The sequence below is a fragment of the Fulmarus glacialis genome, unplaced genomic scaffold (assembly GCF_000690835.1).
Source record: "Fulmarus glacialis isolate BGI_N327 unplaced genomic scaffold, ASM69083v1 scaffold10983, whole genome shotgun sequence".
In the NCBI taxonomy this organism is placed as follows: domain Eukaryota; kingdom Metazoa; phylum Chordata; class Aves; order Procellariiformes; family Procellariidae; genus Fulmarus; species Fulmarus glacialis.
Genome location: NW_009201055.1, coordinates 32,494 through 55,629, shown reverse-complemented (window position 1 = coordinate 55,629; position 23,136 = coordinate 32,494). Strand labels below are relative to the sequence as shown.

At 42.9% G+C, this 23,136-nt stretch overlaps 1 protein-coding gene across 2 annotated transcripts in view; it reads right to left on the bottom strand.

Moving 5' to 3' along the window:
• Positions 1 to 23,136, bottom strand: part of EPHA5 (EPH receptor A5) — an 86,922-nt gene that overhangs the window by 37,258 nt on the left and 26,528 nt on the right. The window contains exons 3-5 of one of the 2 annotated variants that reach the window (XM_009573797.1): positions 13,611 to 13,735; positions 10,631 to 10,790; positions 6,241 to 6,346 (exon numbers count right to left, since the gene is read on the bottom strand). In XM_009573797.1, the coding sequence (XP_009572092.1) occupies positions 6,241 to 6,346; positions 10,631 to 10,790; positions 13,611 to 13,735 (391 nt within the window). The remainder of the gene's footprint in view (positions 1 to 6,240; positions 6,347 to 10,630; positions 10,791 to 13,610; positions 13,736 to 23,136) is intronic. The other variant, XM_009573796.1, reaches the window with a different exon arrangement.

Here is a 23,136-nt window from a genome sequence, read left to right as displayed (position 1 = left end):
GCTGAGCTATACACCTAGTTCACATGTTAAAGTATATCTCTGCACTGTTCGAGAATAACTGAGAATGCAGAAGCCCAAGCAGACGATATCTATGCAATCACTATGGGGAACGAAAGCAACACTTCCAGGGAAAGGAACTGCACTTGTAAAAGCCCAAGCAGACGATATCTATGCAATCACTATGGGGAAGGAAAGCAACACTTCCAGGGAAAGAAACTGCACTTGTAAAGATCTCTGGCATTATACTTTGCTATGTCTAAGCCGTAAGAAAGTACGGATAACCTTTTTTCTCAGTAAAAGGCCAAGGGCTGCAACATGGCATGCCTCCAGGAGAGGTCACGCTTCCTACTTCTAGCATCCAAAGCAAGGTGAAACATCCACATATTCAGAAGTGCAGGGGGACGACAGTCCGATTTTCTTCTTCATCCTCTACCTACTCCACAGCCAAGACACTGTAAAACCCCACTTTAAAACACTACGTACGCACGGAACTTTCACCAGTGCTAAGCAGGAACCTGAAGCTGCTACCACGGAAGTCGGGCTCCATTTTCAGCTTGAAGGGCAGCCTGGTTCCCTTCTCGAAGTGGAAACGGGACTTGCACAATGCCATCAAACGCATCATCTGAATGAAGGCGAGGAGCTTTCGTCACTGACTGCTGCACTCCCCCACATTTCCCCTGCTCAGACAAAGCTTACACCAGCCACTTATCTGTTCATGACGGTTCTCCTGTCCCCTTCCCTTGGCTGCTGCCAGAATTACTCAGAAATGCTGCTTTCAAGGGTAATGCCTCATGGGCTTGGAGCTTAATTACAGATTTGGTCAACTCTCACCTTCTGTCTGGGCCAAAGTCATCTGAAGGCAGATTAGCCTAGGTCCCTAAACCCTCCTCAAAACTGCAGCAGCTCAGACTGGCTTGTGGAGCCCCGTGTGTTTGCACAGAAGCACTAAGCCAAAAAGTGTTAAGAATAAGAAAGAAAAAAGATGTTGGAGCAGCCAAATTTGCCAAGCTGATGTAGGCAGGATGCTACAGATGGGGACTATGGGCAGCAGATTTCCACACCGGCACTGGGAAGGCATCACCCTGTGCAGAAGGGTGCACTGGAGCACTTTTTTTCAGAGAGGGGTCCTGTATACCAATGCTGCTAATGCTCCTCTCTGGGAAAACGTACCGCCAAAGAGCAAAGAGGCTGTTAACGTGACGGAGGTAGTAAAAACCTTGACCCGAACAGAAGCAGGACCACACCCTGCCTGCTCTTGGTGGATGGGAATTTTGACTTGGCAGAGCAATAGCTTCTCCAACAAAATCCTTCCTCTTGTCAGGTGAATCGTGGGGAATATTTGGCAGTAGGCAGCATCATAAAGTGGCTATAAATCATGGGAGACAATGTCCTGTAGGAAGAAGGAAGAATGTAGAGATAAAAATCCTTTTAAAAGTCACAATTAACAAAAATTGTGACTCACGTTGGAAAAATTCTCTCTATGAAAAACGTTATCTACAAACTGTCTCCCATTTCCTACGGAAGTATCAAAAAAGCAAACTATTTTAAGCCCTGACACATCTTGGAAAATAGGATGGGGGGGAGGTTGTGGAAAAATTCATCCGTTTTGACCTTCCACATCACAGAAGGTTGCAAACGCTGGCTCAGGACCTAGGATATACACCACAATCCTTTTACCCTCTCTACTCCCTGAAAGTCACTTTTTAACTAGATGCACATATTTGTGTCCAGAAAGTAGCCCTCTGCCACTGCAGGGGCTGATATTTAAAAGTCTAAATCAGCTAAGGTCAAGGATGGATACTCTGGTGCAGAAGTCTCTAATTGCCAATACCCAGGTGGCAAGATTTGTCTTTGCTTTGTCTTTTGAAGGCTAGTTCCTTGCCAGAAAGAGACTTTCTATATAGGCATGACACAGGGCAAGGGGCAGTTTTTTGTTGCTTCAAATCTATTTTTTTTCTTAAGTTCTATAAAAAACTCCCTCCGGTCCTTTGGAAGATCACTTGAGATGGAAAGGTCATCCATAAGGGGTAGCTGGCTATAAATGCAGATGCACAGTATACCTCTTAGTTATTTTGAGCGGCTTTTGCAAACATGCTCAGCATTGACCTAATAGCATCCCCATTTTACTCTGTAAGAGCCCATGCCTTTTTTTAGTGCTACAAAGCTCAAATGCTTGGGGGACCGGAGGGACCAGCAGTCTCTTAACATTCACCCTAAGACCCCATCAGTTTTACAAACAGGGCTTGGTTTGAAGTACAAAAGAGGGGGAACTGCTCTCGAGCAGTGGGTCTCCTTCCCAAGATGATGCAAAACTGGCTTCCTACCTTGGTTTGTAGGAAGAAAGGGGCTGATGCCACAACGACGACTGTGGCACCTTATTGCTCCTTGCAAGACAGAGCACAAAGATCTTTGTGACTGGCATTGTCCGACGCAGAGGGTAAAAAAAAAGACTGTAATGATGTTAGATTAATACATACTTCAATTAGGAACAATGATGCCAAGCGGCATCTAATTCAAGCATTGCTAGGAAAGCAAAATTTATAGCCTTGCTCTATCTGTAAAACGCACTGTGCTTTTGAGAACGCGTAATCCTAACAAAACAAAGATAACAACAACTCTGTGTTCTTTAATTCAATGCTTGTAGCTGGTTTAATAATAGATTTTCAATCCACTTCTCTTTTTTTGCTGAGACAACTACGGTCTGATTTAGTGAATCTCTCTGATTTGTAATCCTGATCATTATATTATTAATATGCCCTTGATGCAAAGAGTGGGATAACTTAAAAAAGTGATCAGCTATTTTGCTTTGTGGCATTTATGACCTTGGTCAAGAGGACACATTATTTACAGGAGGAGTTTTCCTGAGCATCTGCAAGTAAATCAGCTCTGAAACGCAGCTTAATTGTTTAGGGCAAAGTGCATTTAGTTTCAAATTCCCAGGAACCTCCAGCTTCAGACAGAAAGCGCGTTTCCACAGATGGACGCTGGCATGTGGAAATGCCACCGTGACTACCGTTCAGCTGACCTTTGGTTTAGGGCCAGCTGCCAACAGGAAATGCCAAGCTGTTATTTACATTCGTTCAAAAGAAGCGAGAAAACTGCAGAGATACTTGAAAGCAAAAAAAGGGAAAGAAGTGTGGAAACGTCTGCCTCCGGGGACCCAGCGGAAAATAAAAAGCCTGCAGAGTCCAGCAAGCTTCTGAATCATACGGCTGGGAAATTACTTTCCAAGCTGCCAAGAGCAGGAGCACATCCCCTTCTCACTGCATGACTGCTCTCAAGCTCCCGCTCACTTCAGCCCAGCATTTGGGAGGATAGGCGCAAAGAGATGCCATACAGCATCCTAGGGAGGAATATCCTAATTCTGAGGTGCCCAGGGACTCCAACTCCTGGGAGCCTGGGAGCAGCACAGAGCCAGCAACTAGGAGCCTGTTTGCAGGACCTGGCCAGGCTACGTCCTCACTGCTGCAGAGCAAGAGGGTTTTTCTCCTTAGCTTTGCTGCTGGGCCATACCTGCTCTCCTACATTAGCAGAAAAGACAGAGCCTGGGCTTTGCACAGCTTGCTTGGCGTGGAAAGCAGTGGTGATTCCAGCTGGAGCAACTCCTGGAGTTCAAAATGTCTGTTTTTCTACAAGCAAGTATGGGGAAGAATTAGCAAAGGAAATTTAACCCCCTGGAACCAGGCACTGGAACAACATAACCACTCCAAAGATACAGGAAAGCGTCTTCCAGAAACAGGTTAACAGCTTCAGAAAGGGATTACCCCACGACTTGGAACGTGTTTATCGTCCCCGCAGTGTCACAGCAGGAGAGTCACTCCACGAATTGTCTCGAAATCATATCCAAGGCAAAGCAGCATGACTGACACATTTCAGTGGCATTTCTGCTTCTTCCAAACAGAAGCCATTTTTTTGTTTTGCTTTGTTTAATTTCAAATTGGCTGTCAGTTTTTTGAGCTTCTGGGGTTTATTTTTCTGTTCTCATGGGTCATTCAACGCACTAGACGGGCTTTAAAATTCACAGGAACTCAAAGAGGCTGAGAAGCTCTGTGGTTTTGAAGCCAATTCCCTAACGATGGACCGAACTTCGGCGCTGGAGGCTTCTCCACCACCTCCAGCTGAAGGACTGGGTTCTTCCCAGTTTAGGGGAAGGGTTTAAAAGATAAAAACGGACCGAGAGCTCAGCTCCCTGTGCCTGCCCCTTCCCATATGTCCAGCATGGCACCATGGTGAAGCTCCTGGGAACCTGCAGCTGTCCATGGAGAGAGGTGTGAGTACAAGGTAGCAGGATTAAGGCAGCAGCAGAGACGGCGATAAAACTCTAGCCAAAGGAGACAAGGGCTTTTATAAACATGCCATGAGATAAAGAGCTAAGAGGAAGCACATCCTGGAAAGCCCATTAGGGCAAAGGACAAAAAGACATAACTAACAAGAATTGCTGGCAAATGGCTCAGGCTTTGCAACTGCTTGCTTGGACCAGCAAGCAAAAAGGAGATCTGCAAGGGCACGTCCTCCCCAAAGGGGTCCCGAGCGCTTGCTAGCAACTGTGGGAAGAGCAAGAGCTGCTCGTTGCCACACAGTTGCAATTCCTTATAGCCACAGAGGGATATACATCCCTCCACCTGAGATTCACCCCCGCAGACTCCTCCTTGCAGAGGTGCCAGGCTACATCTGTAGCTTCCCTATGGCCACGCATGCATCCTGCTGTTTGCATCGATACAAGCACGCATCCAGGCTGTGGGAGGCCAAGGTCCACATCCCCCAACTCTGTTGGAGGAGGGTTTGACTCAAAACCTCCAGCTTTTAAGAAGAGACTTGAACTTCTGCCTACAGTGTTCAGAGCCAAGTCCTTTTGGCTTTAGCTTTCCTGTAGCCCCTGGTGTGAATGGCCTGTAGCCATTCATCCCCCCACGCCACTGCATGCTTCTCGTGCAGACAGGAGCATTTACTTTCCCATTTTTAAGCCCAAGAAGTCACTCAAAGCAGACGACGGGAGCTCGAATGGCTGAGCTGGAAGAGACTGTCAGTCTCTGACCTTGAGTGGAGATGAGTCTAGCAGCACACTTACCTTTTAAGACAGGAAATAAACTGTGCCCTTCCATGGATGCCTTATGCCCGGGGACAGAGCTGCTCGGCCTGGCTGGATTTCACCACGCCGCGTTCGCAGACTGACACTCTACCTCCTCTGGGAAATAAGACCCTCAGCCAATACGTTCGGTATCAGTGCAGTTCTTCTGCAATTATCTTGCAAGTACTCTTAACACTTACAATATCCTGTAATTTACAGCCACCTTGCCAGACCCAAGCTTAAGACAGACCTGTATCATGAAAGCAACAGTGGGCTGGTGGGTACTTTAGAAGCATAAATGCTTACTTTGCCCTGAAAACAAATTCAGCCCTATCAACACATGCACCTCACATTGCTTTGCATGAAGGACGTTGCATCGTTTGATTACTGCCATTAAAAAAAAATGTACTAATACATGTATAGTACATGAAAAAAGTGCCTTGTGTGCTGGCTGCTACACGAATTCAGTGCCGCAGTACAAACTGATCCTGATAGAAGACAGATTTTCCCCCAATACCACAATCCCTTGTTCACCAACAAGTTCCATCAACTTCCATTAGAGTTGTCAAAGATGGTATAGCCCAGGCTTTCATCACTTGCCTATGTTTAAGCACATGAGAAGTCAATGGGATCGCTTGATGGTCTCCCTCCGTGGGCTGACCTCTGTGTAATTTACTAGTGCGTGGGGAACACATTAGTGTCCTACACATGAAAAATGAAATCCAGACCTGACCAAAACTTGAGGTATTTGGCCATTCGGCTGGGTTTCTTCTCTTTTTCTTTGCAAATGTTTTCCTGAAGTCAAGTTTTTTTCTGAGAGCAAAGCCCATTGTGAGCTCTGAGTGCAAACATATGGCTTCAGGATATTTTACCTGTAATAACATGTTCTGCTTATTTTTAAAGGAATGTGAAAACACTCCTGTGAGAATCAAGTCAAATAATCAGGGCCAGTCTATACAGAGATGAAAATCATTGGGAAGTGAACTACATCTGTGAATGAACCTTTTGCTTGTCCAAACAGATCAATCAACCCACCCTCGTGCTGTTTCACAGTGCTACCGCTCAACAGCTTTGTTCACGTGCTGCTTTCACCTAAATCGTGCTAATCAGCTGGTCAGATAAAAGTTATTACAAAAGTTGGAGAAGTATAAATATACAGCTGCTTCTCTTACCTTCCACTGAGAAGGAAACCGATAACAACAGCCAGCAGAATGACTCCCACTGTTACAGACACAACAATTATAGGAATCTGGCTCTGGTCGCTGGATGCAGCTACTGCTGAGATGAGAAACAGAAAATGGAGATTAAGGTTAAAATGATAGTCAGCACTCACATGAGTCTTTCTAGTGAGGCTGCCAGTGAGGTTTCAAGTCTTACCAGTTCGTTTGTTCTTTTATGGTTTGTGTTTTCCCCCTTTGCTGTCTGTTTCTAGTTTGGAAAGGGAATGGGTGGAAAGAAACCAAAAACACATGCAAAACCAAGCCAAAACCCCCAAAAAATCGCATCTCATCACTGAATTCAGAAACCAAAGTGATTCAGAACACAGCCTCTGAGTTTGCAAACTCAAGTTTGTCTTCCTGGGTTAGCTGCATTAGAAATCACACAGACTCCCATTTGCAGAGAGAGAACATTTATGGAATGTTATTGTTAAGAAATATGAGCAAGATCTCGGAGATAAACAGCATTACCTGCACTTCAAGAAGCTATAAACAATTAGAAACGAACTCCTTGTGGCAGCTATATCACATGGTCAGAAGGTGCCTTCTGTAAAACAGGAATTTGCTAAGACACATACACTGGTTGGTCTTTTTATCAGCCAAGGGAAGCAGAACTCTCCCAGCCCATGCCTTGTAAAGAGCCCTCCTGCCAAAAGGCAGGAGATGAGTCCCATGATAAAGATGCCAGCAGAAAGGCCAGGAAAGCTGTTTGAGAACTGGGTTTTGTCACAGGTTAAGTAAGAACAGGTGAGCAAGCTCCTGCAGCCTGTAAAATGGAAATGCTAACACCACTTACATCTTGTTTATCTGCTTTGCACTGCAGGGGAGGGAGCCCATCTCTCCCCCAGGGATTTCATGTGGGGTTCCCCAAGCAGAAACCAAAGCCGCCTCACCCTGCCCTCTCTGCTGCCAGCTTATTTAGCTGCATATATTCAACCACCCCAGGGTACAAATCTGGCTTCCTCCCCGCAAAACCAGCTCCCCAGTGTAGGCGCTGCTGCTGTGCAGGGAAAAACCTCATTATAGGCTCCTATCCTCGTGCCAGCCCCGGATGAAGCTTTATCCACCCCAGGTAATCGATTATGCACTGAAGAAGCCTTTAACTAAATGATTGAAGTAAAAAGGGGTCCTTAGCACAGGATTAACTTTATGGAGGCTATAAAATAACTGAATATAGTCCCATATTAATTGTTAAAAGAAAAGAAAGACGAAAAGGTATGGCATTAAACATTGATCTGCAATGGGTTTCAAGTAGTTCTTCGTACAGGAGCTCTCTGGTGCTCAACAGCGAGCGGTGCAGACCTGCTACAGCAATGTAAATGATTTCAGAAGGATTGGCTCCGATACATTAAATATTTAATGTTAACTGCTCCAAACCCGTGCCGTCATCCAGAGATTTTATTAGCCTCATGAATTTATGGAGGTTCCTTAAGATGATGTTTTATTGCTTTCTTGACAAAATAATTAAAAAGAAAAACATTTAAAGGAGAACATTAAGCTGTGACTGGTGGTTTTTTGCACAGCTCGAGGGATGGGGAAATGAGATAAATCCTGCTGTGATCTCTGGCAGCTAAAAAGCCTGACTTCATAAGCCAAGCTGGGACCTTGCTGCCATTTAAAGCTGGGCCGGGACCTGCATTACCCCTCCCTGATTTGGTGATATGTTCCCACTCCCACCTGGCTGACCAGCTGGATTAGCTCACCAATCCAGCCAAAAACCAGCTTTTGGCACGGTTAGTTTTATTAGGGCTAGATGAGCTCGGTGGCATTTGGAAAGGAGGACAGCAGCAAGTGGATACACTCAGCCAACAGCTTCCACCCAAATAAAAAACTTCCGCTGAAAAATGCAGCCCTGGCTGCACCGTGGCGCTTTGCAGAATTGCACACGCAGGCAGCAGTATGTAAAAAAAACCCCCAAATTTGGAAGAAGAGAAGAGTCCAAAACAAATTGCAGCTTCTCCCCTCATTGCACTTCTCAGGCTGTTGTTTCATATTTCCTCCAAATGTATTAAAAACAACTTTACAGAAACCTTGCAAACTGGAAACAAAACCTGTTGTTCGGTCCAAGTGATTTTGGAGGCTGTTTTTGATTCTCACAACAGTCACTGAAACGTTTTCATTTGTGCTTGAATCAAAATATTTTGCTTTGGCTCTAACAAGAGGTTCAGATCTGAACTCCGATGTAGCAGTGAGATTTTGATCTGTGCTTGCTTTCAGATTCTCCAGGACGTATAGGAAAGCAGCGGGTGTCTGGTCACACTCCCGGTACTAATACTGACTTTATATAGGGCCTTGGGAAAAAGAAGAAAATCGCTTTTTAAAAGGTTTTAGATGTCAAACGGAGCTGCGTTTTGCAAGATACTGAGGCTTAGTAGCATTTCAATTCTACCAAGCATTTAAGCATCTGGTTAAATCCTGCTTCAGCCAGAGCTCAAGTCCAACAGAGGAACAGTTCCCAGCTCCCAAACTGGGGACCATGCAGAATACCACAGGTATTTTTCCAACTATGCCGGCAGCTCCTCAGTATCAGAGTGAGCTCCTCCTCACTCTTCTCCCTTTAAAATGCTAAAAAGACTGGGGTGCTAGTGTGACTAAATGACTCAAGGGGTTTGAAGTGTTTAAAGATATTACCACGTGATGTCCTCAAAAAATCCCGATCAACACAGATACTTACATGATGGGCTTTATGGAAGTGCCATTATTTTTGGACCAGGATCATAGGTACCGATGGCACTGGATCAAATGTGCTTATATTTCATGTATCATTTATTAATAGTCTGAAACACTATTACTCAAGTGACTCTAAACTAGAAACTTCCCAACTGCAAGCAAAATTCCCTTAGTATAATATAAAATAATTTTTGGCATAACGTGATTTTGTTGTTACTTATAGGGCACGATTAATGGTTAATGCAATAAGAAATACATTAAATAGACCATTCTTATTGCATTAATGTTTGCATCGTGATGTAATTTGCACTGTATTAGTTCAATCACTGGCTCCACAGCTACATCTGCACATGTATAATGATTCCTTTAAAATCTATTACAGCTTCAAAGGCAGCATGCATTGAAAAGACAACCTGGCATCTTCTTCTCAAAGATGATGAATTTTAAATGAACCGGAGTAACAGTAATCAAACTATTGACAAATTTAAATTTCTAAGGAAAACATACAGAAAACTGGCTCTTTCCCACAGGAATGAACAGAGTATTTCCAGCACAAAATGTCTCTTCCATGCAAACAGTATAAAAAAATTAATAAATGACAGTTGTACAAACTGAAATAGATAGAACATATTTTCTGGGGAAGAAAATTATCTTTGATACCTCTGCAAAAATTTAGTAATTGGGACAAAAGGAATTTCCCCACAGCTGTGCCTGAACACAGGGAAAGCAGCTGAGCCTCTGCATGTCTTGGGAGTTCACCCTGCCACAGAATCTGCTCCAGAATCCAGACCTGGATGATCAGATTAATTTTAAATTTAAAAAAAAGAAAAAAGAAAAAAGAAAAAAAAAGAAAAAAGAAAAAAGGGGAAAAAGGAGAAAAAAGGGGAAAAAGGAGAAAAAAGGGGAAAAAGGAGAAAAAAGGGGAAAAAGGAGAAAAAAAAAAGGAGCAGAAAAAGGGAAAAAGGGAAAAAAGGGAAAAAAGGGAAAAGAGAAAAAAGGGAAAAGGGAAAAAAGGGAAAAGGGAAAAAAGGGAAAAGGAAAAAAAAAGAAAGAAAAAATTTCAAACCCCACAAATTTCTAACAGGCCAAGCAAAGTCTTGTGCCTGCAGTGCACATTTTTCCCATTTCTGATCACAAGTCAAATTCCTTTTCTCCAGGCTGTGGCATTGGCAGCCAACAGAAACCATCTTTCAACTTGACAGGAATTTACAGCAAAAGAAGCTAACATTGGTTCAATTCTTCCCCTTGCAGAGAGACACCATTTCAGGATTTTTTCCCCAGATGCAGATATTCAAGAGAGCTCAGCATCCTCTGCAGACAGCCGTTAAGAGGTGTGAAGGAGCAGGTCTCATCCCCTCTCTCCTCCTGAGAGGAGAGCCCCTTCTCCTCTCTTGCATCAGCTCTCATAAATACAGGATTTTTCTAAGCAGGGAACACTATGAATTTCTGGCGCCTGAAGACCTCCTGACTTCACCTCCTGCCCCACCATGTGAGACAAGGAAGCAAGGACAGATGTGTTAGCCTGTCTGGTGCACAACCATGATGTGCCTGATGTTTCCAAAGTCAAGGGATGAGGCCAGGATGAGGGGGAGCTCTCTGCAAAGGTATCGATCCCCTGACTCCTTTCTGGTACCCGTTCCAGAGATGCGGGCTGACAGTAATTAAAAGGACTTACACACTGGGCTGGTTTCAAACTCAAATCTTCGGCTGAAGCCACCATAGCCGGCAGCTGTCCGGGCTCGGATCTGGAAGATGTATGCCGAGCCTGGTTTCAAGCCATCTGCTGTAATTGTCGTCTCTTTGGATTTGATGATGGTGTAGCTCGTCTCCTGGTCCTTTTCCCAACCCCCCACAAAAAACACAAAGTTCAAACACACAAATAGTGGCTCTCAGAGAAGGTAAGACTTTTAACAACCCCCAGAGCAACGTTACAAAGGATGACTGAAATACACATTTTTGAAGATATCTTCCCCAAAACCCCTCCTCTGAAGGCCCTTTCAGCAGTACAAAATGAGATCTGATTTTCTCTTTTATAATCAATAACTCTGAAACAGAGCAGAGGGACTTTCCACCCATAAATGACAATACAGGGACCAAACCAGCATCTTCAGTAGGAGCAGCTTTTCATTGCTTGGGATGCACACGGGCCGGGGCAGTGGAAAGCTTCATCCTACAAAGATCAATCCTAAGGCACGGGGAAGAGGAAAAAAGTCCCATCGCCTTAGAAAGGGATTTTGATTTATACCAAAACAACTTCCCAGTAATGTAATTAGGCCTAAAAGAGAATAATGTATTACACATTGTACAACTTCATGCCAACATTTTTAGAACCACGAATTAGACCTTGGGAAGGGAATAATAAACCAAAACTCCAGGAAAACACCTAATTTTGCATTGTTCTTCTGAAGCAACGAACTTGAAGAAAATTTGCTGAAATAAATCTTCATTTACATCAGTTTCTAATGCGAAAGAGTTTCAGTTCTTTGATTAAAATTTCGCTCAAATGCTTGCTAATTACGCTTAGAATTATTTACTGTAACACATAATCTAGACAAGAGCTCATAAATTAAGGACTACAAACTTGGAAGCTGATTTTTATTCACCATATCCTCTCAGATCCAAATTATTATCAGGTAAACAGGAGTTCTTAGTAATTCCCTACCAAGATTTCTGCATAGCTCTTAGGATCTGAACTGGTTTTTCTTTTTTCTTTTTAATTTAATGGGCAACTTTCCATAGACAGTATAAGGATAAGGCCCCTGTGAATCTCCAAACATAGGATTACAAATTTTCTCATTGAAGCCTGTAGCTACACAAGACTGTTTTGGAGAAATATGTGTGTGTGTGTGTATATTGTTAAGAAGCAATTTCTCTTAACAGAATGCGATCTGACAAAACTCAATTTTCTGAAACATTTAATATAGATCATTCTCATGCCTTGGAAATGAACGCTGTGAATTTACCCTTACAAAGGGCTGAAAACGGAGAGAATATAAGTGACAGCAGCGACATACAAGAAGGATTAAGGACGACATCCCAAATCTAACTCAATGACTGGTTAAAAAGCAGTAAGTGAATATTAGGTCACACCTTTGCTTGTATGTCAGCCCAATTAGGTTTTCAATACATTGTTGGCTTCTGCAAACATTTAAACACTTGAGCTTTCCTACAGAAAACACTAAGCTTCACTATCAGCCTGAAAGAAATAAATCAAGACAGCATAAACTCGGACTGGCTGTTGCTACCTCCCTGTGAAGGACTTGCACTTGAAGAACTATTTACTGAAGCTATTTAAGACTAGTTCTGGACCACAAATACAACATTTTAAGTCAGTTCCCCCTCCGCCCCCCCCAGTTTGTTTGAAAACAAACTAAGTAAAATGAACAAATATATGGATTTTTTTTCTTTAATTATTTGCTCATTATCAAGGTTTCTAGAAGCTAATCTTCCCAGGCTACTCTACAATAAGGATTCAATGTGCCACAACAGTCATTCAAACAAGTTAATAAAAGAATCAGTAATGGATTATTTCCAGCAATAGCATATCCTGACTCTTGCTTTGTGCTTTAATCTTTTTGAAAACCTCAGCCCTGTTTAAGCCACTCATGCATCTTGTGCCCTTGCTCAAGCTCCCTCATCTGCAAAAATAACGTTGATTTTATCCTGATGCAGAAGATTTCTGAAATTCTTTCCCCTGTTTGCATGGGCTACTTGAGCAGGTCCCTCCCATGGTCAGAGAAAGAAGACAGGAGGAGTAAGGACCCAGCTCTGGTCCATGTTGAGTGGTTTAACCCGGGTCATAGACAAAACTAATGGAAGATCTTCCTTAAAATAGAAATTCAAGCCTCCAAAAAAGTGAATTGTGACTCCATTTCATTATTTTCCTCTCCTTTTCTTGTGGACAGCCTGGCTGTTTCAGAAGAAAAAAGAACATCTTACAATCCCAGATAAGGCAAGAAACTGCTATTCAGTCACCTCTTGCAAACCTGATTTTTGGAAATCTAAGATTTCCAAAGATCTAAGGCTGCAGTGCTAAAAAGATGCTATTTAGACAAAGCGCATTTGTTACTGTTTTCATCTAAACTGCATTAATTTTGCAGGAAGAGAACAAATTGCCATTTGAAATGAAGACTAGGAGAGGCAAGTTTTGTAGGAAGAGAGAGTGTTTTCCATTAGACTGAGAGCAAGAGCTGGAAAACCCAGGCAAGCTTTTAAGCCAGGATGCCCTTCTTCATGTCAGAGCAGATACAATCTCTCCGCAAAACCTTTCTCTTCTCCTTACACCGTGGATGCAAAACCAAGTGAGAAATTGAAATACCAAAGGCAAGGGATAGCCTGATGTTTCCAGGGGGAGATAGAAGTCCGATCCCCAACGCCTCCTATTTTTAACAAATGAGCAGGCTCTGTCTTAATGTGATAAGGCCGGAGAGGAATCTGACATGCAGATTTAATGTATTTGTTCAAGAGAAGTGGCACACTAATGAAAAACAACACCCTTATTTCAAGTCTTCCTAATCATTTACTGCAAAATCAATCTGACATTGATTTATGCATAAAATCGCTCCATTCCCTTCCATGACTCAAATAATTATAACTAAAAGAAGAGGACAGTAAAGAGAAGGTACTTGGGATGCTCAGCAATCAGTCCGTCACACCTTTTCAAAATATTTGATTTCGTATTCCAGGATGATGCCGTTGGGTCGATCTGGCTCCTGCCAGGAAAGGGAGATGCTATTTTTAGTTATCTTCCCTTTTTTCACACTACTGACTGGAGAAGGTGCTGCAAAACAGGAGAAAAACAGAACAGACAAAAACTCTGGTTAGTAAGACCGTCTGCCCCTGACAAAGTCAAACTTGTCAGCGCATCCTCAAATGCAAGGCGATCCTTAGCTACTGCAGATCAGCGGGGTCTGTTTTCACCTCGGTGGTATTTGCCCATTTTTAACAACTGGACTTGCACAGATTTCCTGCAGCTGAGGACCCGACCAGCATCACCCACCTGAGCAAAGTAACAACATGAACTACCATCAGCAGCTTACACATCAACCTTGTCTTTTCAAGCACTTTTCAAACACATCAGCCCCACACCTTGCTTTTTCAAACGTGTCAGGGGGCTGCGTTTTCAGAATTACATATTGATTACATATTCCCTTCTTTCAGCCGCTTTGAAGGTATGTATTTCTCAGAAGACCTTAGGTTACATGGGCTCCTTAACTATCTATTTTTTGGCTTGTGTAGTAGTTAAAGCCTAGGCATCTTTCAGCCCCCTCCTTCCAGAGGCAAGGAACAGGGTAGCAAGGCCATTACAACCTTTACAATTCAATTGCTCTCCATAAATATCGCTGGGGTGTTACAGCTCGCATAGTGATGCTAATTCCTTGCAAACGGCAATTGTAAAGATTTTAATGGCCATCACAGTTCGGAAGTTTGCGGCATGCTTGGGGAAGCCGCAGCATGAAAGCAGCTATATCAGTTCTGCTTATTATTTTAAGATGCAGCCCTGAAAGGTTATCTGCCCTTTGCAGCACACACGTGCATCAGAAACAGGCTTGATCCTTTGTTTTCAGCCCAGTATCTGCAGAGGCTTTTCAAGTTGTGGTTGTTACCACCCCTGCCAACTCCCTAGCAAAAGTTGCTATGGGCAATGCAACCCTAACACCCCAGGTATTTCATGCCAGAGATTAGGAAACCACACTGAGTGAAAAGAAAAGGGGACAGGAGAAATTCATAGTCTCTAATTTGCAGGGCCAAGAGCAGCTTCTCCAGAGGAAAAACCAGCCCACGCCTGGCCGAGGGCCTTCGACTCACCTTCCGGACAGGCCAGCTCTCGGCAAGGATTACAGGGGGGCTGGGGAGACCCATGGCAAAAACCTTTGTGGCCATATGGGGAACTGAGTGCAAAGAGCAGTAGCAAATGACCACATTTTATCTTCCAAAATGTATTTGGAACTACTTAAAAAAAAAAAAACAAACAAACAACTTGTCCTATATGCAGGACTAGTTAATTATCATAATACTAAAAAACCCCAAACCATTTAGTAAAATAAAGACAAACAAATTAATTTTGCCAGGTCTGATCTTCAGCCAAAAACAGTAAGGGAAGAGCTCCAGACAATTATCCCTGGACTAAAGGCTAGCAGCGAGCCTTCTCCTTTAAAGCAAGCTCCCGCATCTCAGTCTCTCTTCAGCCCCAGTTTTTCTCACTCCTGTTTACTAATCTCTCCCCCATTTGGCTCTTGGAGGGTCCTGAAAGGTGTTGGCCATTTCTGTATTGTTTTCTGTTGGAGAGCTGGCATCAAGCTGCACAGACAACGCTTGCTTTTTAGCTGTGCATTCACCACCGTGCTCACAACTGCTCCACTGAGCAAGCAAAAACCTTGATTTGAATGATGATCATGTTACTTATGTAGGCACCACATGGTGATCACCAACAGATTTTCATCTGCAAAAGTCACCTTACCCTCAGCTGATGTCCTCCACAATTTTTTGGGCTATGTGAAGGCAAATAGCAACCTAGACTCAAACTGCTAATCCTCCTGGCATAGGACTTTCCATTAATTAATCCAGGTGCCTAAATATGTGATGTGCATGCATGTGCACAGCAAGTTGAGTTGTGCATGTGAGATATACGGTCCGTGCACATGCACGTGGTCAGATGTGTTAGCCCAGAGAAGACACAGTGAGTAGTGAACTCTGTTAAAATAGGACGAACTTCCCTTCTAATGCAAAGGGAGCTACATGGTTTTCAGAGGCATTGGAAAACAAGTCTCACTGTGGGGTAGTGGTGCCAAATAACAGGTGATTCTACAACCCTAGTTAAACAGATGATACTGATCATTTCCTATTAGGAGCCACTCAGATGCTATGTATAGGGGATGGAGACACCGAAGTACTCAGAAAAAGGGACCCGTGTCCCTCTGGACTGTTCTCTAATGCCCCCAAATCCCTGCAACGCCATCCCAGGCTTGCAGGGCTGGCAGCAGAGGTCTGGCAGGATGGAGAAAGTCAGAGCTGAGCATTAAACCTTCTTAAACTCCTATAAGCAAAAGCAAACTGGAGAAGTGCAGCGAGGGGAGTCCACAGCCCTCCCTGGTATTGAACACCTCTCAGGAAGGTGAAACCCATGCAGTTCTCAGTGTCAAGACTGCCTGACCAAATAATGGACTTTTCATCCACTTTATTGAGGTTTCCTGAGCTGTTTATAGGACCGAGGCTCACAAGTGCTTTAAAAACAAGACAACAATGGGAGTGCTCATGAACTCTGCTGCAAAATCCTTCCCTCGGAGTTTAGCTCTCCTTCACATACATCAGCACAGTACAACACAAAATGCACCACCAGCCATCCAAAAGTGCCCATCAAATTCCCTACTCCCCTAAAACAGAGCATCCTCTTTAAAAAGCAGTGTGTAAAAAGCTTTGCTAGTTAACACCTTCATGGACTTAAATCTCTCGCCGTTCAAGTCTCTTAACACGTTCAATTGGGGCTCTGCAGAATGCTCTGCTCTACCAGGAAAAGGAGGGAAGATAAGAAAATGAGTAATGCAACTCTCAAAGTAAATTAGAAAAGGAGTAACTGTATCCTTTTTGAACCTCCTTCAAAAGAAGTGTTAAAGTGTAACCATGAGATAAAGGCCAATTAAGTACACTCAATAAATCCCAGCGGGCTGGGATGATACGGCAGTTACTCTGCATCCTCAACGCATGTAGATTACGATGCTCTGAACTGAAGGAAGGAAGGTGTAAGTATTTTAGAGTTTTCTTTGTCGAACAAAATGTAATCCAATCCAGGCAAGCGGACAAAGTCTGCAATCATTCCATCTTAAAAGCCTGCAACTGGATACTGTGCTATATGATCTCAGGAAAATAAAAGGATTACTTGAGACTTGCTTTTCAAAGGTCACTGCTTCTGCAAGGGCAGCATCCTCTTAATAGAAAGAAGGCAAGCCACGGAGCACTTCCATTTGGAGTACAACAGGTAAAAAAATAAATTCATGTAAGAGTCAAGATATATAAAGCTGTAATCTCCCCAGTTTCTTATGTAAGCAGGCAGAAGTCTTGTTCAAATCCCTGCCTTGACACTACAAAGGGTAGATGTACGTCGTGAATTGTTCACATGTTGCTTTACAAGTAATCTGCACATAGGCACTAATTTCTCAGCAAGACACTCAAAATCGAAGAGGGATATTACATCATTTATGTTTATGTTCACCATTCATGAAAACAGCCATGCGTGTGGTGAAAGCAAACAGAAGATGTAACAAGGTGTGAAATTGCTAATGTACATTTTTGCTTTCATGAGACCAAAATTAATCAGGAAGCAAATAAAAGCATAGAAAACTGATTCTGCCTTTTTTTGTTCTAACATTTCTTAAGAAGAATAAGGGGACATACCAAATAAATAAAAGTTTCTGCAGAAGATGCATCATTAGTTACATCTGAATAACCACAGGAGATGATTTCATGAGGAATAGCCCTTTTAGGACATTCTTCCTCTGCAACCTTTAATAATGACATTAGCACTGAATTAGCCATCTAGGCACCAAACCCAGTATTTACAAAATACTGTGCTGTGTCCCACTAATGTCTAATATACGATGATGCTTAGTGGAATAAAATGTTAATTGTATTTTAAGAGAAACTAATGCTATCAGGTGAATGACCACTGCACCAAGATAAAACAAATAATCCAGTTTCTGCATCTCATGGTCTATCTAATGCTCTCTCCAGCCCAATTACTTCTGCCTTGGTATTTTTCACTCTGGCAGAAACAACAGCCAATGGCTCCCAATCTCACCCTTAGCCCCACAGCCAGTGAAGTTTTCCACTTCTGATAAAAAAAAAAATTAGTCCTTTCACCCTCGGTGCAAAAACCAAGCCACCAGCCCAGGACCTTCAATCCAGCTTTAACTTCTGCCAGGACAGATTCTCACTTGGAACAACCCAGAGTAGCCCAGAAAGAGATGCCGATTCACACGGGCAAAGGGGCTGGCACCTCTCCTTCCTTTGGCTCTCCAGGTATCTGGGCTTCAGGTCCTGTTCCAAAGACAACTAAGGCATCAAAGCGGAAGATCCTGCTGCTACCATCTCTGTCCTGGCTGCCATTACAGCCGTCTATGACATAGATGTCTACAGATATAGACGTCACCTTTTATAGACATCTATGCTATGTATTTTCATGTGTTTTTCATATGTTTGCAATTTCTCTTACCGTGATTACATCCCTGTATGTGCAAACGGTTGGGATCTAACACTTCAGACCTCGTAATACACCTTGCGGTTCCTCCCTCCATGTGATGCCACGTTTCTTTTGCAGTCTGAATTTGTGCCAGAAGATTTAAAAGTCAAATTCATGTTTGTGATTAAATCAAGACCTTCATCTGTCATCATATAACCAAATAGTTATGCTATCATTAATGCACTTATAAAGCCAGGTTTAATTGAAGAAAATGAAACCTGTATCAGAAGAGTAACCACAAGACAAGTAATTCTGATTCCACTTCAAAAGCCTAGTATACTGCAATTTTTCACTCAGTTTCTAATTAATGAAATTATTGAATTTTTTTTCTCAAGCCCTTGGTGACTTCAGAGCTTGGCGCAAGACCTGCATTATTCACCAGGTCACACTAAAAGCATGTGAAATAGCAGGCGGCTTCAAGCAGTAGATTCATTTTAAACAAGATACATACATTAGTTAAAACAGAAACACTGTTTTGAGGAGGAAAAAAAAAGACTTCACTGTATTATCTCTTTGCATTTCTGTACAGAAATGATATACTTTCAGAAAAGCTTAACACCCAATATGTCCCCTAAGGGTACTTTTACTGCAGATATTATACCTGGGTCAGAACTTAGCGTTTAAGTCATAACTTGACTTTTGTGCTGCAATTTTTAATATCCCGAAGTGTACCCCAGTTTGCCGGATAATGGGTTTCAAAACTCTTTGTCCCTTGAGGACAAGTAGTTGCAAACCATGCCCGGCTAGTTAGGCAAACAGGTTGGACCCCAATTTGCAGGTGCTTGTAAGTGCTTCTGAAAACTGAGTGCAGGGAATGAAAGGTCCTTGGACTACGTAGCATTAAATGCCATTTCAATTCTATCTGAGACCTTATATGGGATTTCAATGACGCATAGGCCCTAAATAGTGCAAGGGGGTAAATTTAGCCCCAGGATTAAATCCAAACACCTTGCCAAATACGAGCCCAATCCTAAAACATGGTTCATAGACGGAGATCATCTTCTTTTGAATGATTTTTCAAGGTATTTCTTGAGTAGATGGGGACTTCACGCTGATCTTTTTCACACATCAAATACCAAAACGAGAACACAATCTTCAAATTTCCTTGGCAACGAATACATAGTGTTTCTTCACATCTTCTACCTCCCAAAACAAACACCTGAAGTAAATGCCAGGTCTTGGAGCAATTTGCAGTCTCTGTTACCCACCTCCATTTTGAATGCCTCTGAAACCTGAGATACCTTGAAACGGAGGAGGTCACACAAGAGAGAGGAACCCAATTCAAGCACCCAGTGGCCCTGACAGAAGGCAGGGCCCCATTTTTGTAACATGAGTCCATGGCTAACCCATGGAACCAGATTTATCTCGTATGAAAAGGGGCGATCTTTCATGTGGTTCCCATCCCAGTCCCTAAAAGATTAAATCCAGCTCCTTGAGCTCGACAGCAGGACATGACTTGAAGCCCAAGCTGGTCACAGAGCCAACGTGCTCCCAGACCTTGACTGCCTCCCAGCTGGACACAGGGTTGGGTTCGTGCAAGGTGAAACCCAAATTGCTGCCTAATTCTCTTGGAGAGCCTGTTCTTTCTTTGACAAAGCTTTCCTCAGATAATTTCTCTCTAGACTTCTACCCCTTGAACCTAAGATACCAGAAAAATACCTTTGCTGAAGGCAGAGAGAGCAGGATGGATGCTGTGGTTTTGTGGACACTACTAACCCGATGCTTTTAATTACCAGCAGCCCCACTACAGAGGAGTGCTCATGGTTGGAAAAAAAACTTCAATTCATACTCACATTAGAGAAATAACAGAAGTAATCTGCATGCAATTTGCATTAGCACAGGGATAATGGTTAATCTCTTACTTCTGATCTGTGTAACAGCTCAGGAGATATGCCTGGTTGAGATTGGGACTGCAATGCACCAGCGTGGTCTAAGGCTTCAAGATTTACTATGCCCCAATACTCTATTCTTGCTGTAATTCCACTGTGCTAGCCCAACTTGGGGGAAGGAGGGGTGCATGCATGCTAAATTCACCTAATTCAAGGCCACCTTTTCTCTGAGCATCTCCTGGAGGAGGTTGCAAGGAGAGAAACAGCAAAGAGAAAAACCAAGGGAAACCACGTGTCTTCTGTTTAACAGTGACTAGCTAACATCAACTGATCCACCCATAAGGACCTATTGCTTCTTGCCGCAAATCTTTTGATGAACACTCCGTGATATTTAGCTACTCCTATAAAATGGTATTAAAAGAACAAATAGCAAGAGAGCAGTATTACTGCATGTACAAAATCACTACTCAAATCCTCATTACATTAACTTGTGTTATAAAAATGTATCTATAAAATATACCTTGTTATTAAGACTGATTACTGATTATTGATGCATAAGTTATGAAAACAATAAAATGCATAGCTTTAAAGCATTTGTATGTAGTCTTTTCCTCTTAATCAAAGTATGGTGTTAATTTTAAGAAATTAGGCCTCAACACATACTCCTTGAGGGACAGTGTGGATGCAGCTAACACAAGCTTTGCCATTCACAAAATATTCTGCCTTAGCAAAATATTGCTGAGACTCGCTGAAGCGCCTACCTTTCTGGAGGCAACCCAGGCAGGCGTAGCAACGTCTCACCTCTGGCACTCCTTTCTGTATGCCCTGTTGCTGACTGCATGAATGTTTCAAAAAATCACTGCTTTTGCCACAAAAAAAGCAAGTAACTTCTAAAAAATGGCCAAAACAAAGCTATGCTGTGACACAGCTATCATACATTGCAGTTGCGACAGGATTACTAGCAGAGCCTAAAGACATCACAGGATCTGGGCACTAAGCTATAGAGCCTTTGAGGCAAGACTACAACAGAGTCAGAATATTTAATGGAATCTACCATATATCACTACCTATCACCTCCAAACACCACATAATCTTGGGCAAGACTCTTAAAAGCAAATGATTTAAAAAAAATAAATTGGATTCTTGCCATTTGCCTTCTGTTCACAGAGTTGTACAGACATGCTTTTGGCTCCTGGCAATCATGGATGTGAGACGTGTACTCTTTGAGTGTAAGCTGCCTGAAGATTCACACGATTTGCAGGCATGGGGCTTTAGGAAAACATGACCAGATATCACAAGAGAAAACTGCAGGTGATAGGAACCCCCCCAGGAAATCTTAAAAGTTTTAGATGAGACTAATGACATTAGCGGTAGTTTATCTCCAGATAGCATGAGCTAACTAGCATGGTCACCATTGGAAATGCCCGCTGTTGGAATGTAGAGAAATGAGAAATGTCCTGACACTTCAGTTGTCGAGAAATCCTCTGTACTCTGTTATTTCCATTTCTTTTGTGATTTCTGAGAAGACTTATCATAAACAACTGTAGAATATTGAGCACAGTCATCTTGAGGGAGGGGAAGTATTACCTCCAGCTTGTTCACTCAACAAACATACTCAACGCCTTATCAGGAACACCAGCGTATGAGAATTTTAAGGACTGTCTATATAACGAAGGCTACAAAGGGCACCATGCTCTGTAACATCAATCCAGGTCATTTTTTGCCCTTGAAACATGAATGCTTGCAAACACTCACCTGTATTTTGCAGGGACTCCAAAGTCAGAGTCACAGGCACCGTGGTGCAAAATCCCCTTCATAAAGCTACAGACTGTTTAGAAAAAAAAAAAATTAAAAAAATTGGCCCGGCAAGACTGGCCATGGCCATAATTCACTGTTTGGGAAATTTCTTTCCAATTGCCAGGCCTAGCATAAATTCATTTGTACCTAGAGCAGCATCAGCCCTGAGTCCTGCACAGACAGTTCCTGTTGGGCTGTAATTTATCCTGATCCCAGGAAGGGAGAGGGAGACATTAGGGCATCACGGTTTGCCTGGGCTCAGGGAAAAGGGCTCTCCGCTGTCCCCAGCAGGTGCTTGCACCCGGGCCTGAGGCGTACCCGAGACAAAGGACTGCCAGAGCAGGGGAGACAGGCATGAAAGAATATCTTCCCATAGGGCGCAGATCCACAGGGAATTGCAATACCTGTTTTTGTTTTTTCTAGGGTCTCTGGAAATCAAGATATTAAGTTTCTCCCAAAGCTGGGGAACAGTTTGTGGTTAAGACCAGAGCCAGATTCCTTCATGCCACAGAAGAGCTGTAATTTCCCTATATTCCATTAGTGGTTTAGTTGTGAAGCCTAAGAATAAATACTATTGACTCACAAGACTCTTATTATCAATTCACTCCTAGCAAGGTGATAAGGACTCCAGCTCTGATCCATCAAAGCGCTTTGGGAAAATGCTTAACTTTAAGCGCATGAGCGCTACCACTGCTGTCAGCACTTTGCTGGATCATAGCCACAGGGCTCAGCATTTTGCAGTAGAATCCTCATTATTGAGTGCATTTATCAGGTTAGCTTCCAGCACACTTACCAGTGCCTCTCCTATTATTAGTAACCTAATACCTTACCTGCATTTAAGCAAAAGCTTCCTTTTAAAAACCACACGCCATTAAACCCAAAACAAACCCATAGCTACTGAATAAAATGCATAAAACATGCATGTTCCTGCTCCCTACCATAACTCACCTTCTTAATTCCTATATTGGCTCCTTTCTTCATACAAGACTTGCTGCATCCTTCTTCCAACTGCTATCAAACTCTAAACCTGGTAATTCACGGACCATTCTTAAACTGTGTGGGAAATTTCCTTCTCTGCCAAGCCTGCCACTCTGTATGATACACCAATCAGTCTTGCTGATGAATTCTAATATTAAAGCCAAATTAGTAAACACTCCAGTGAAATCAGAGGCAGCCAAATAAATTCCTTATGTTTCCACTTGAAGAACAGCTACTGAAGAGGTGCAGCAGGTCAGAGGGAAGAATGGGCAAAGTCCTTAACTCCCATGGTAACTAGTTTTGGATTTCCTATGGTACTTGGTCCCTCCTACCACCACCGCT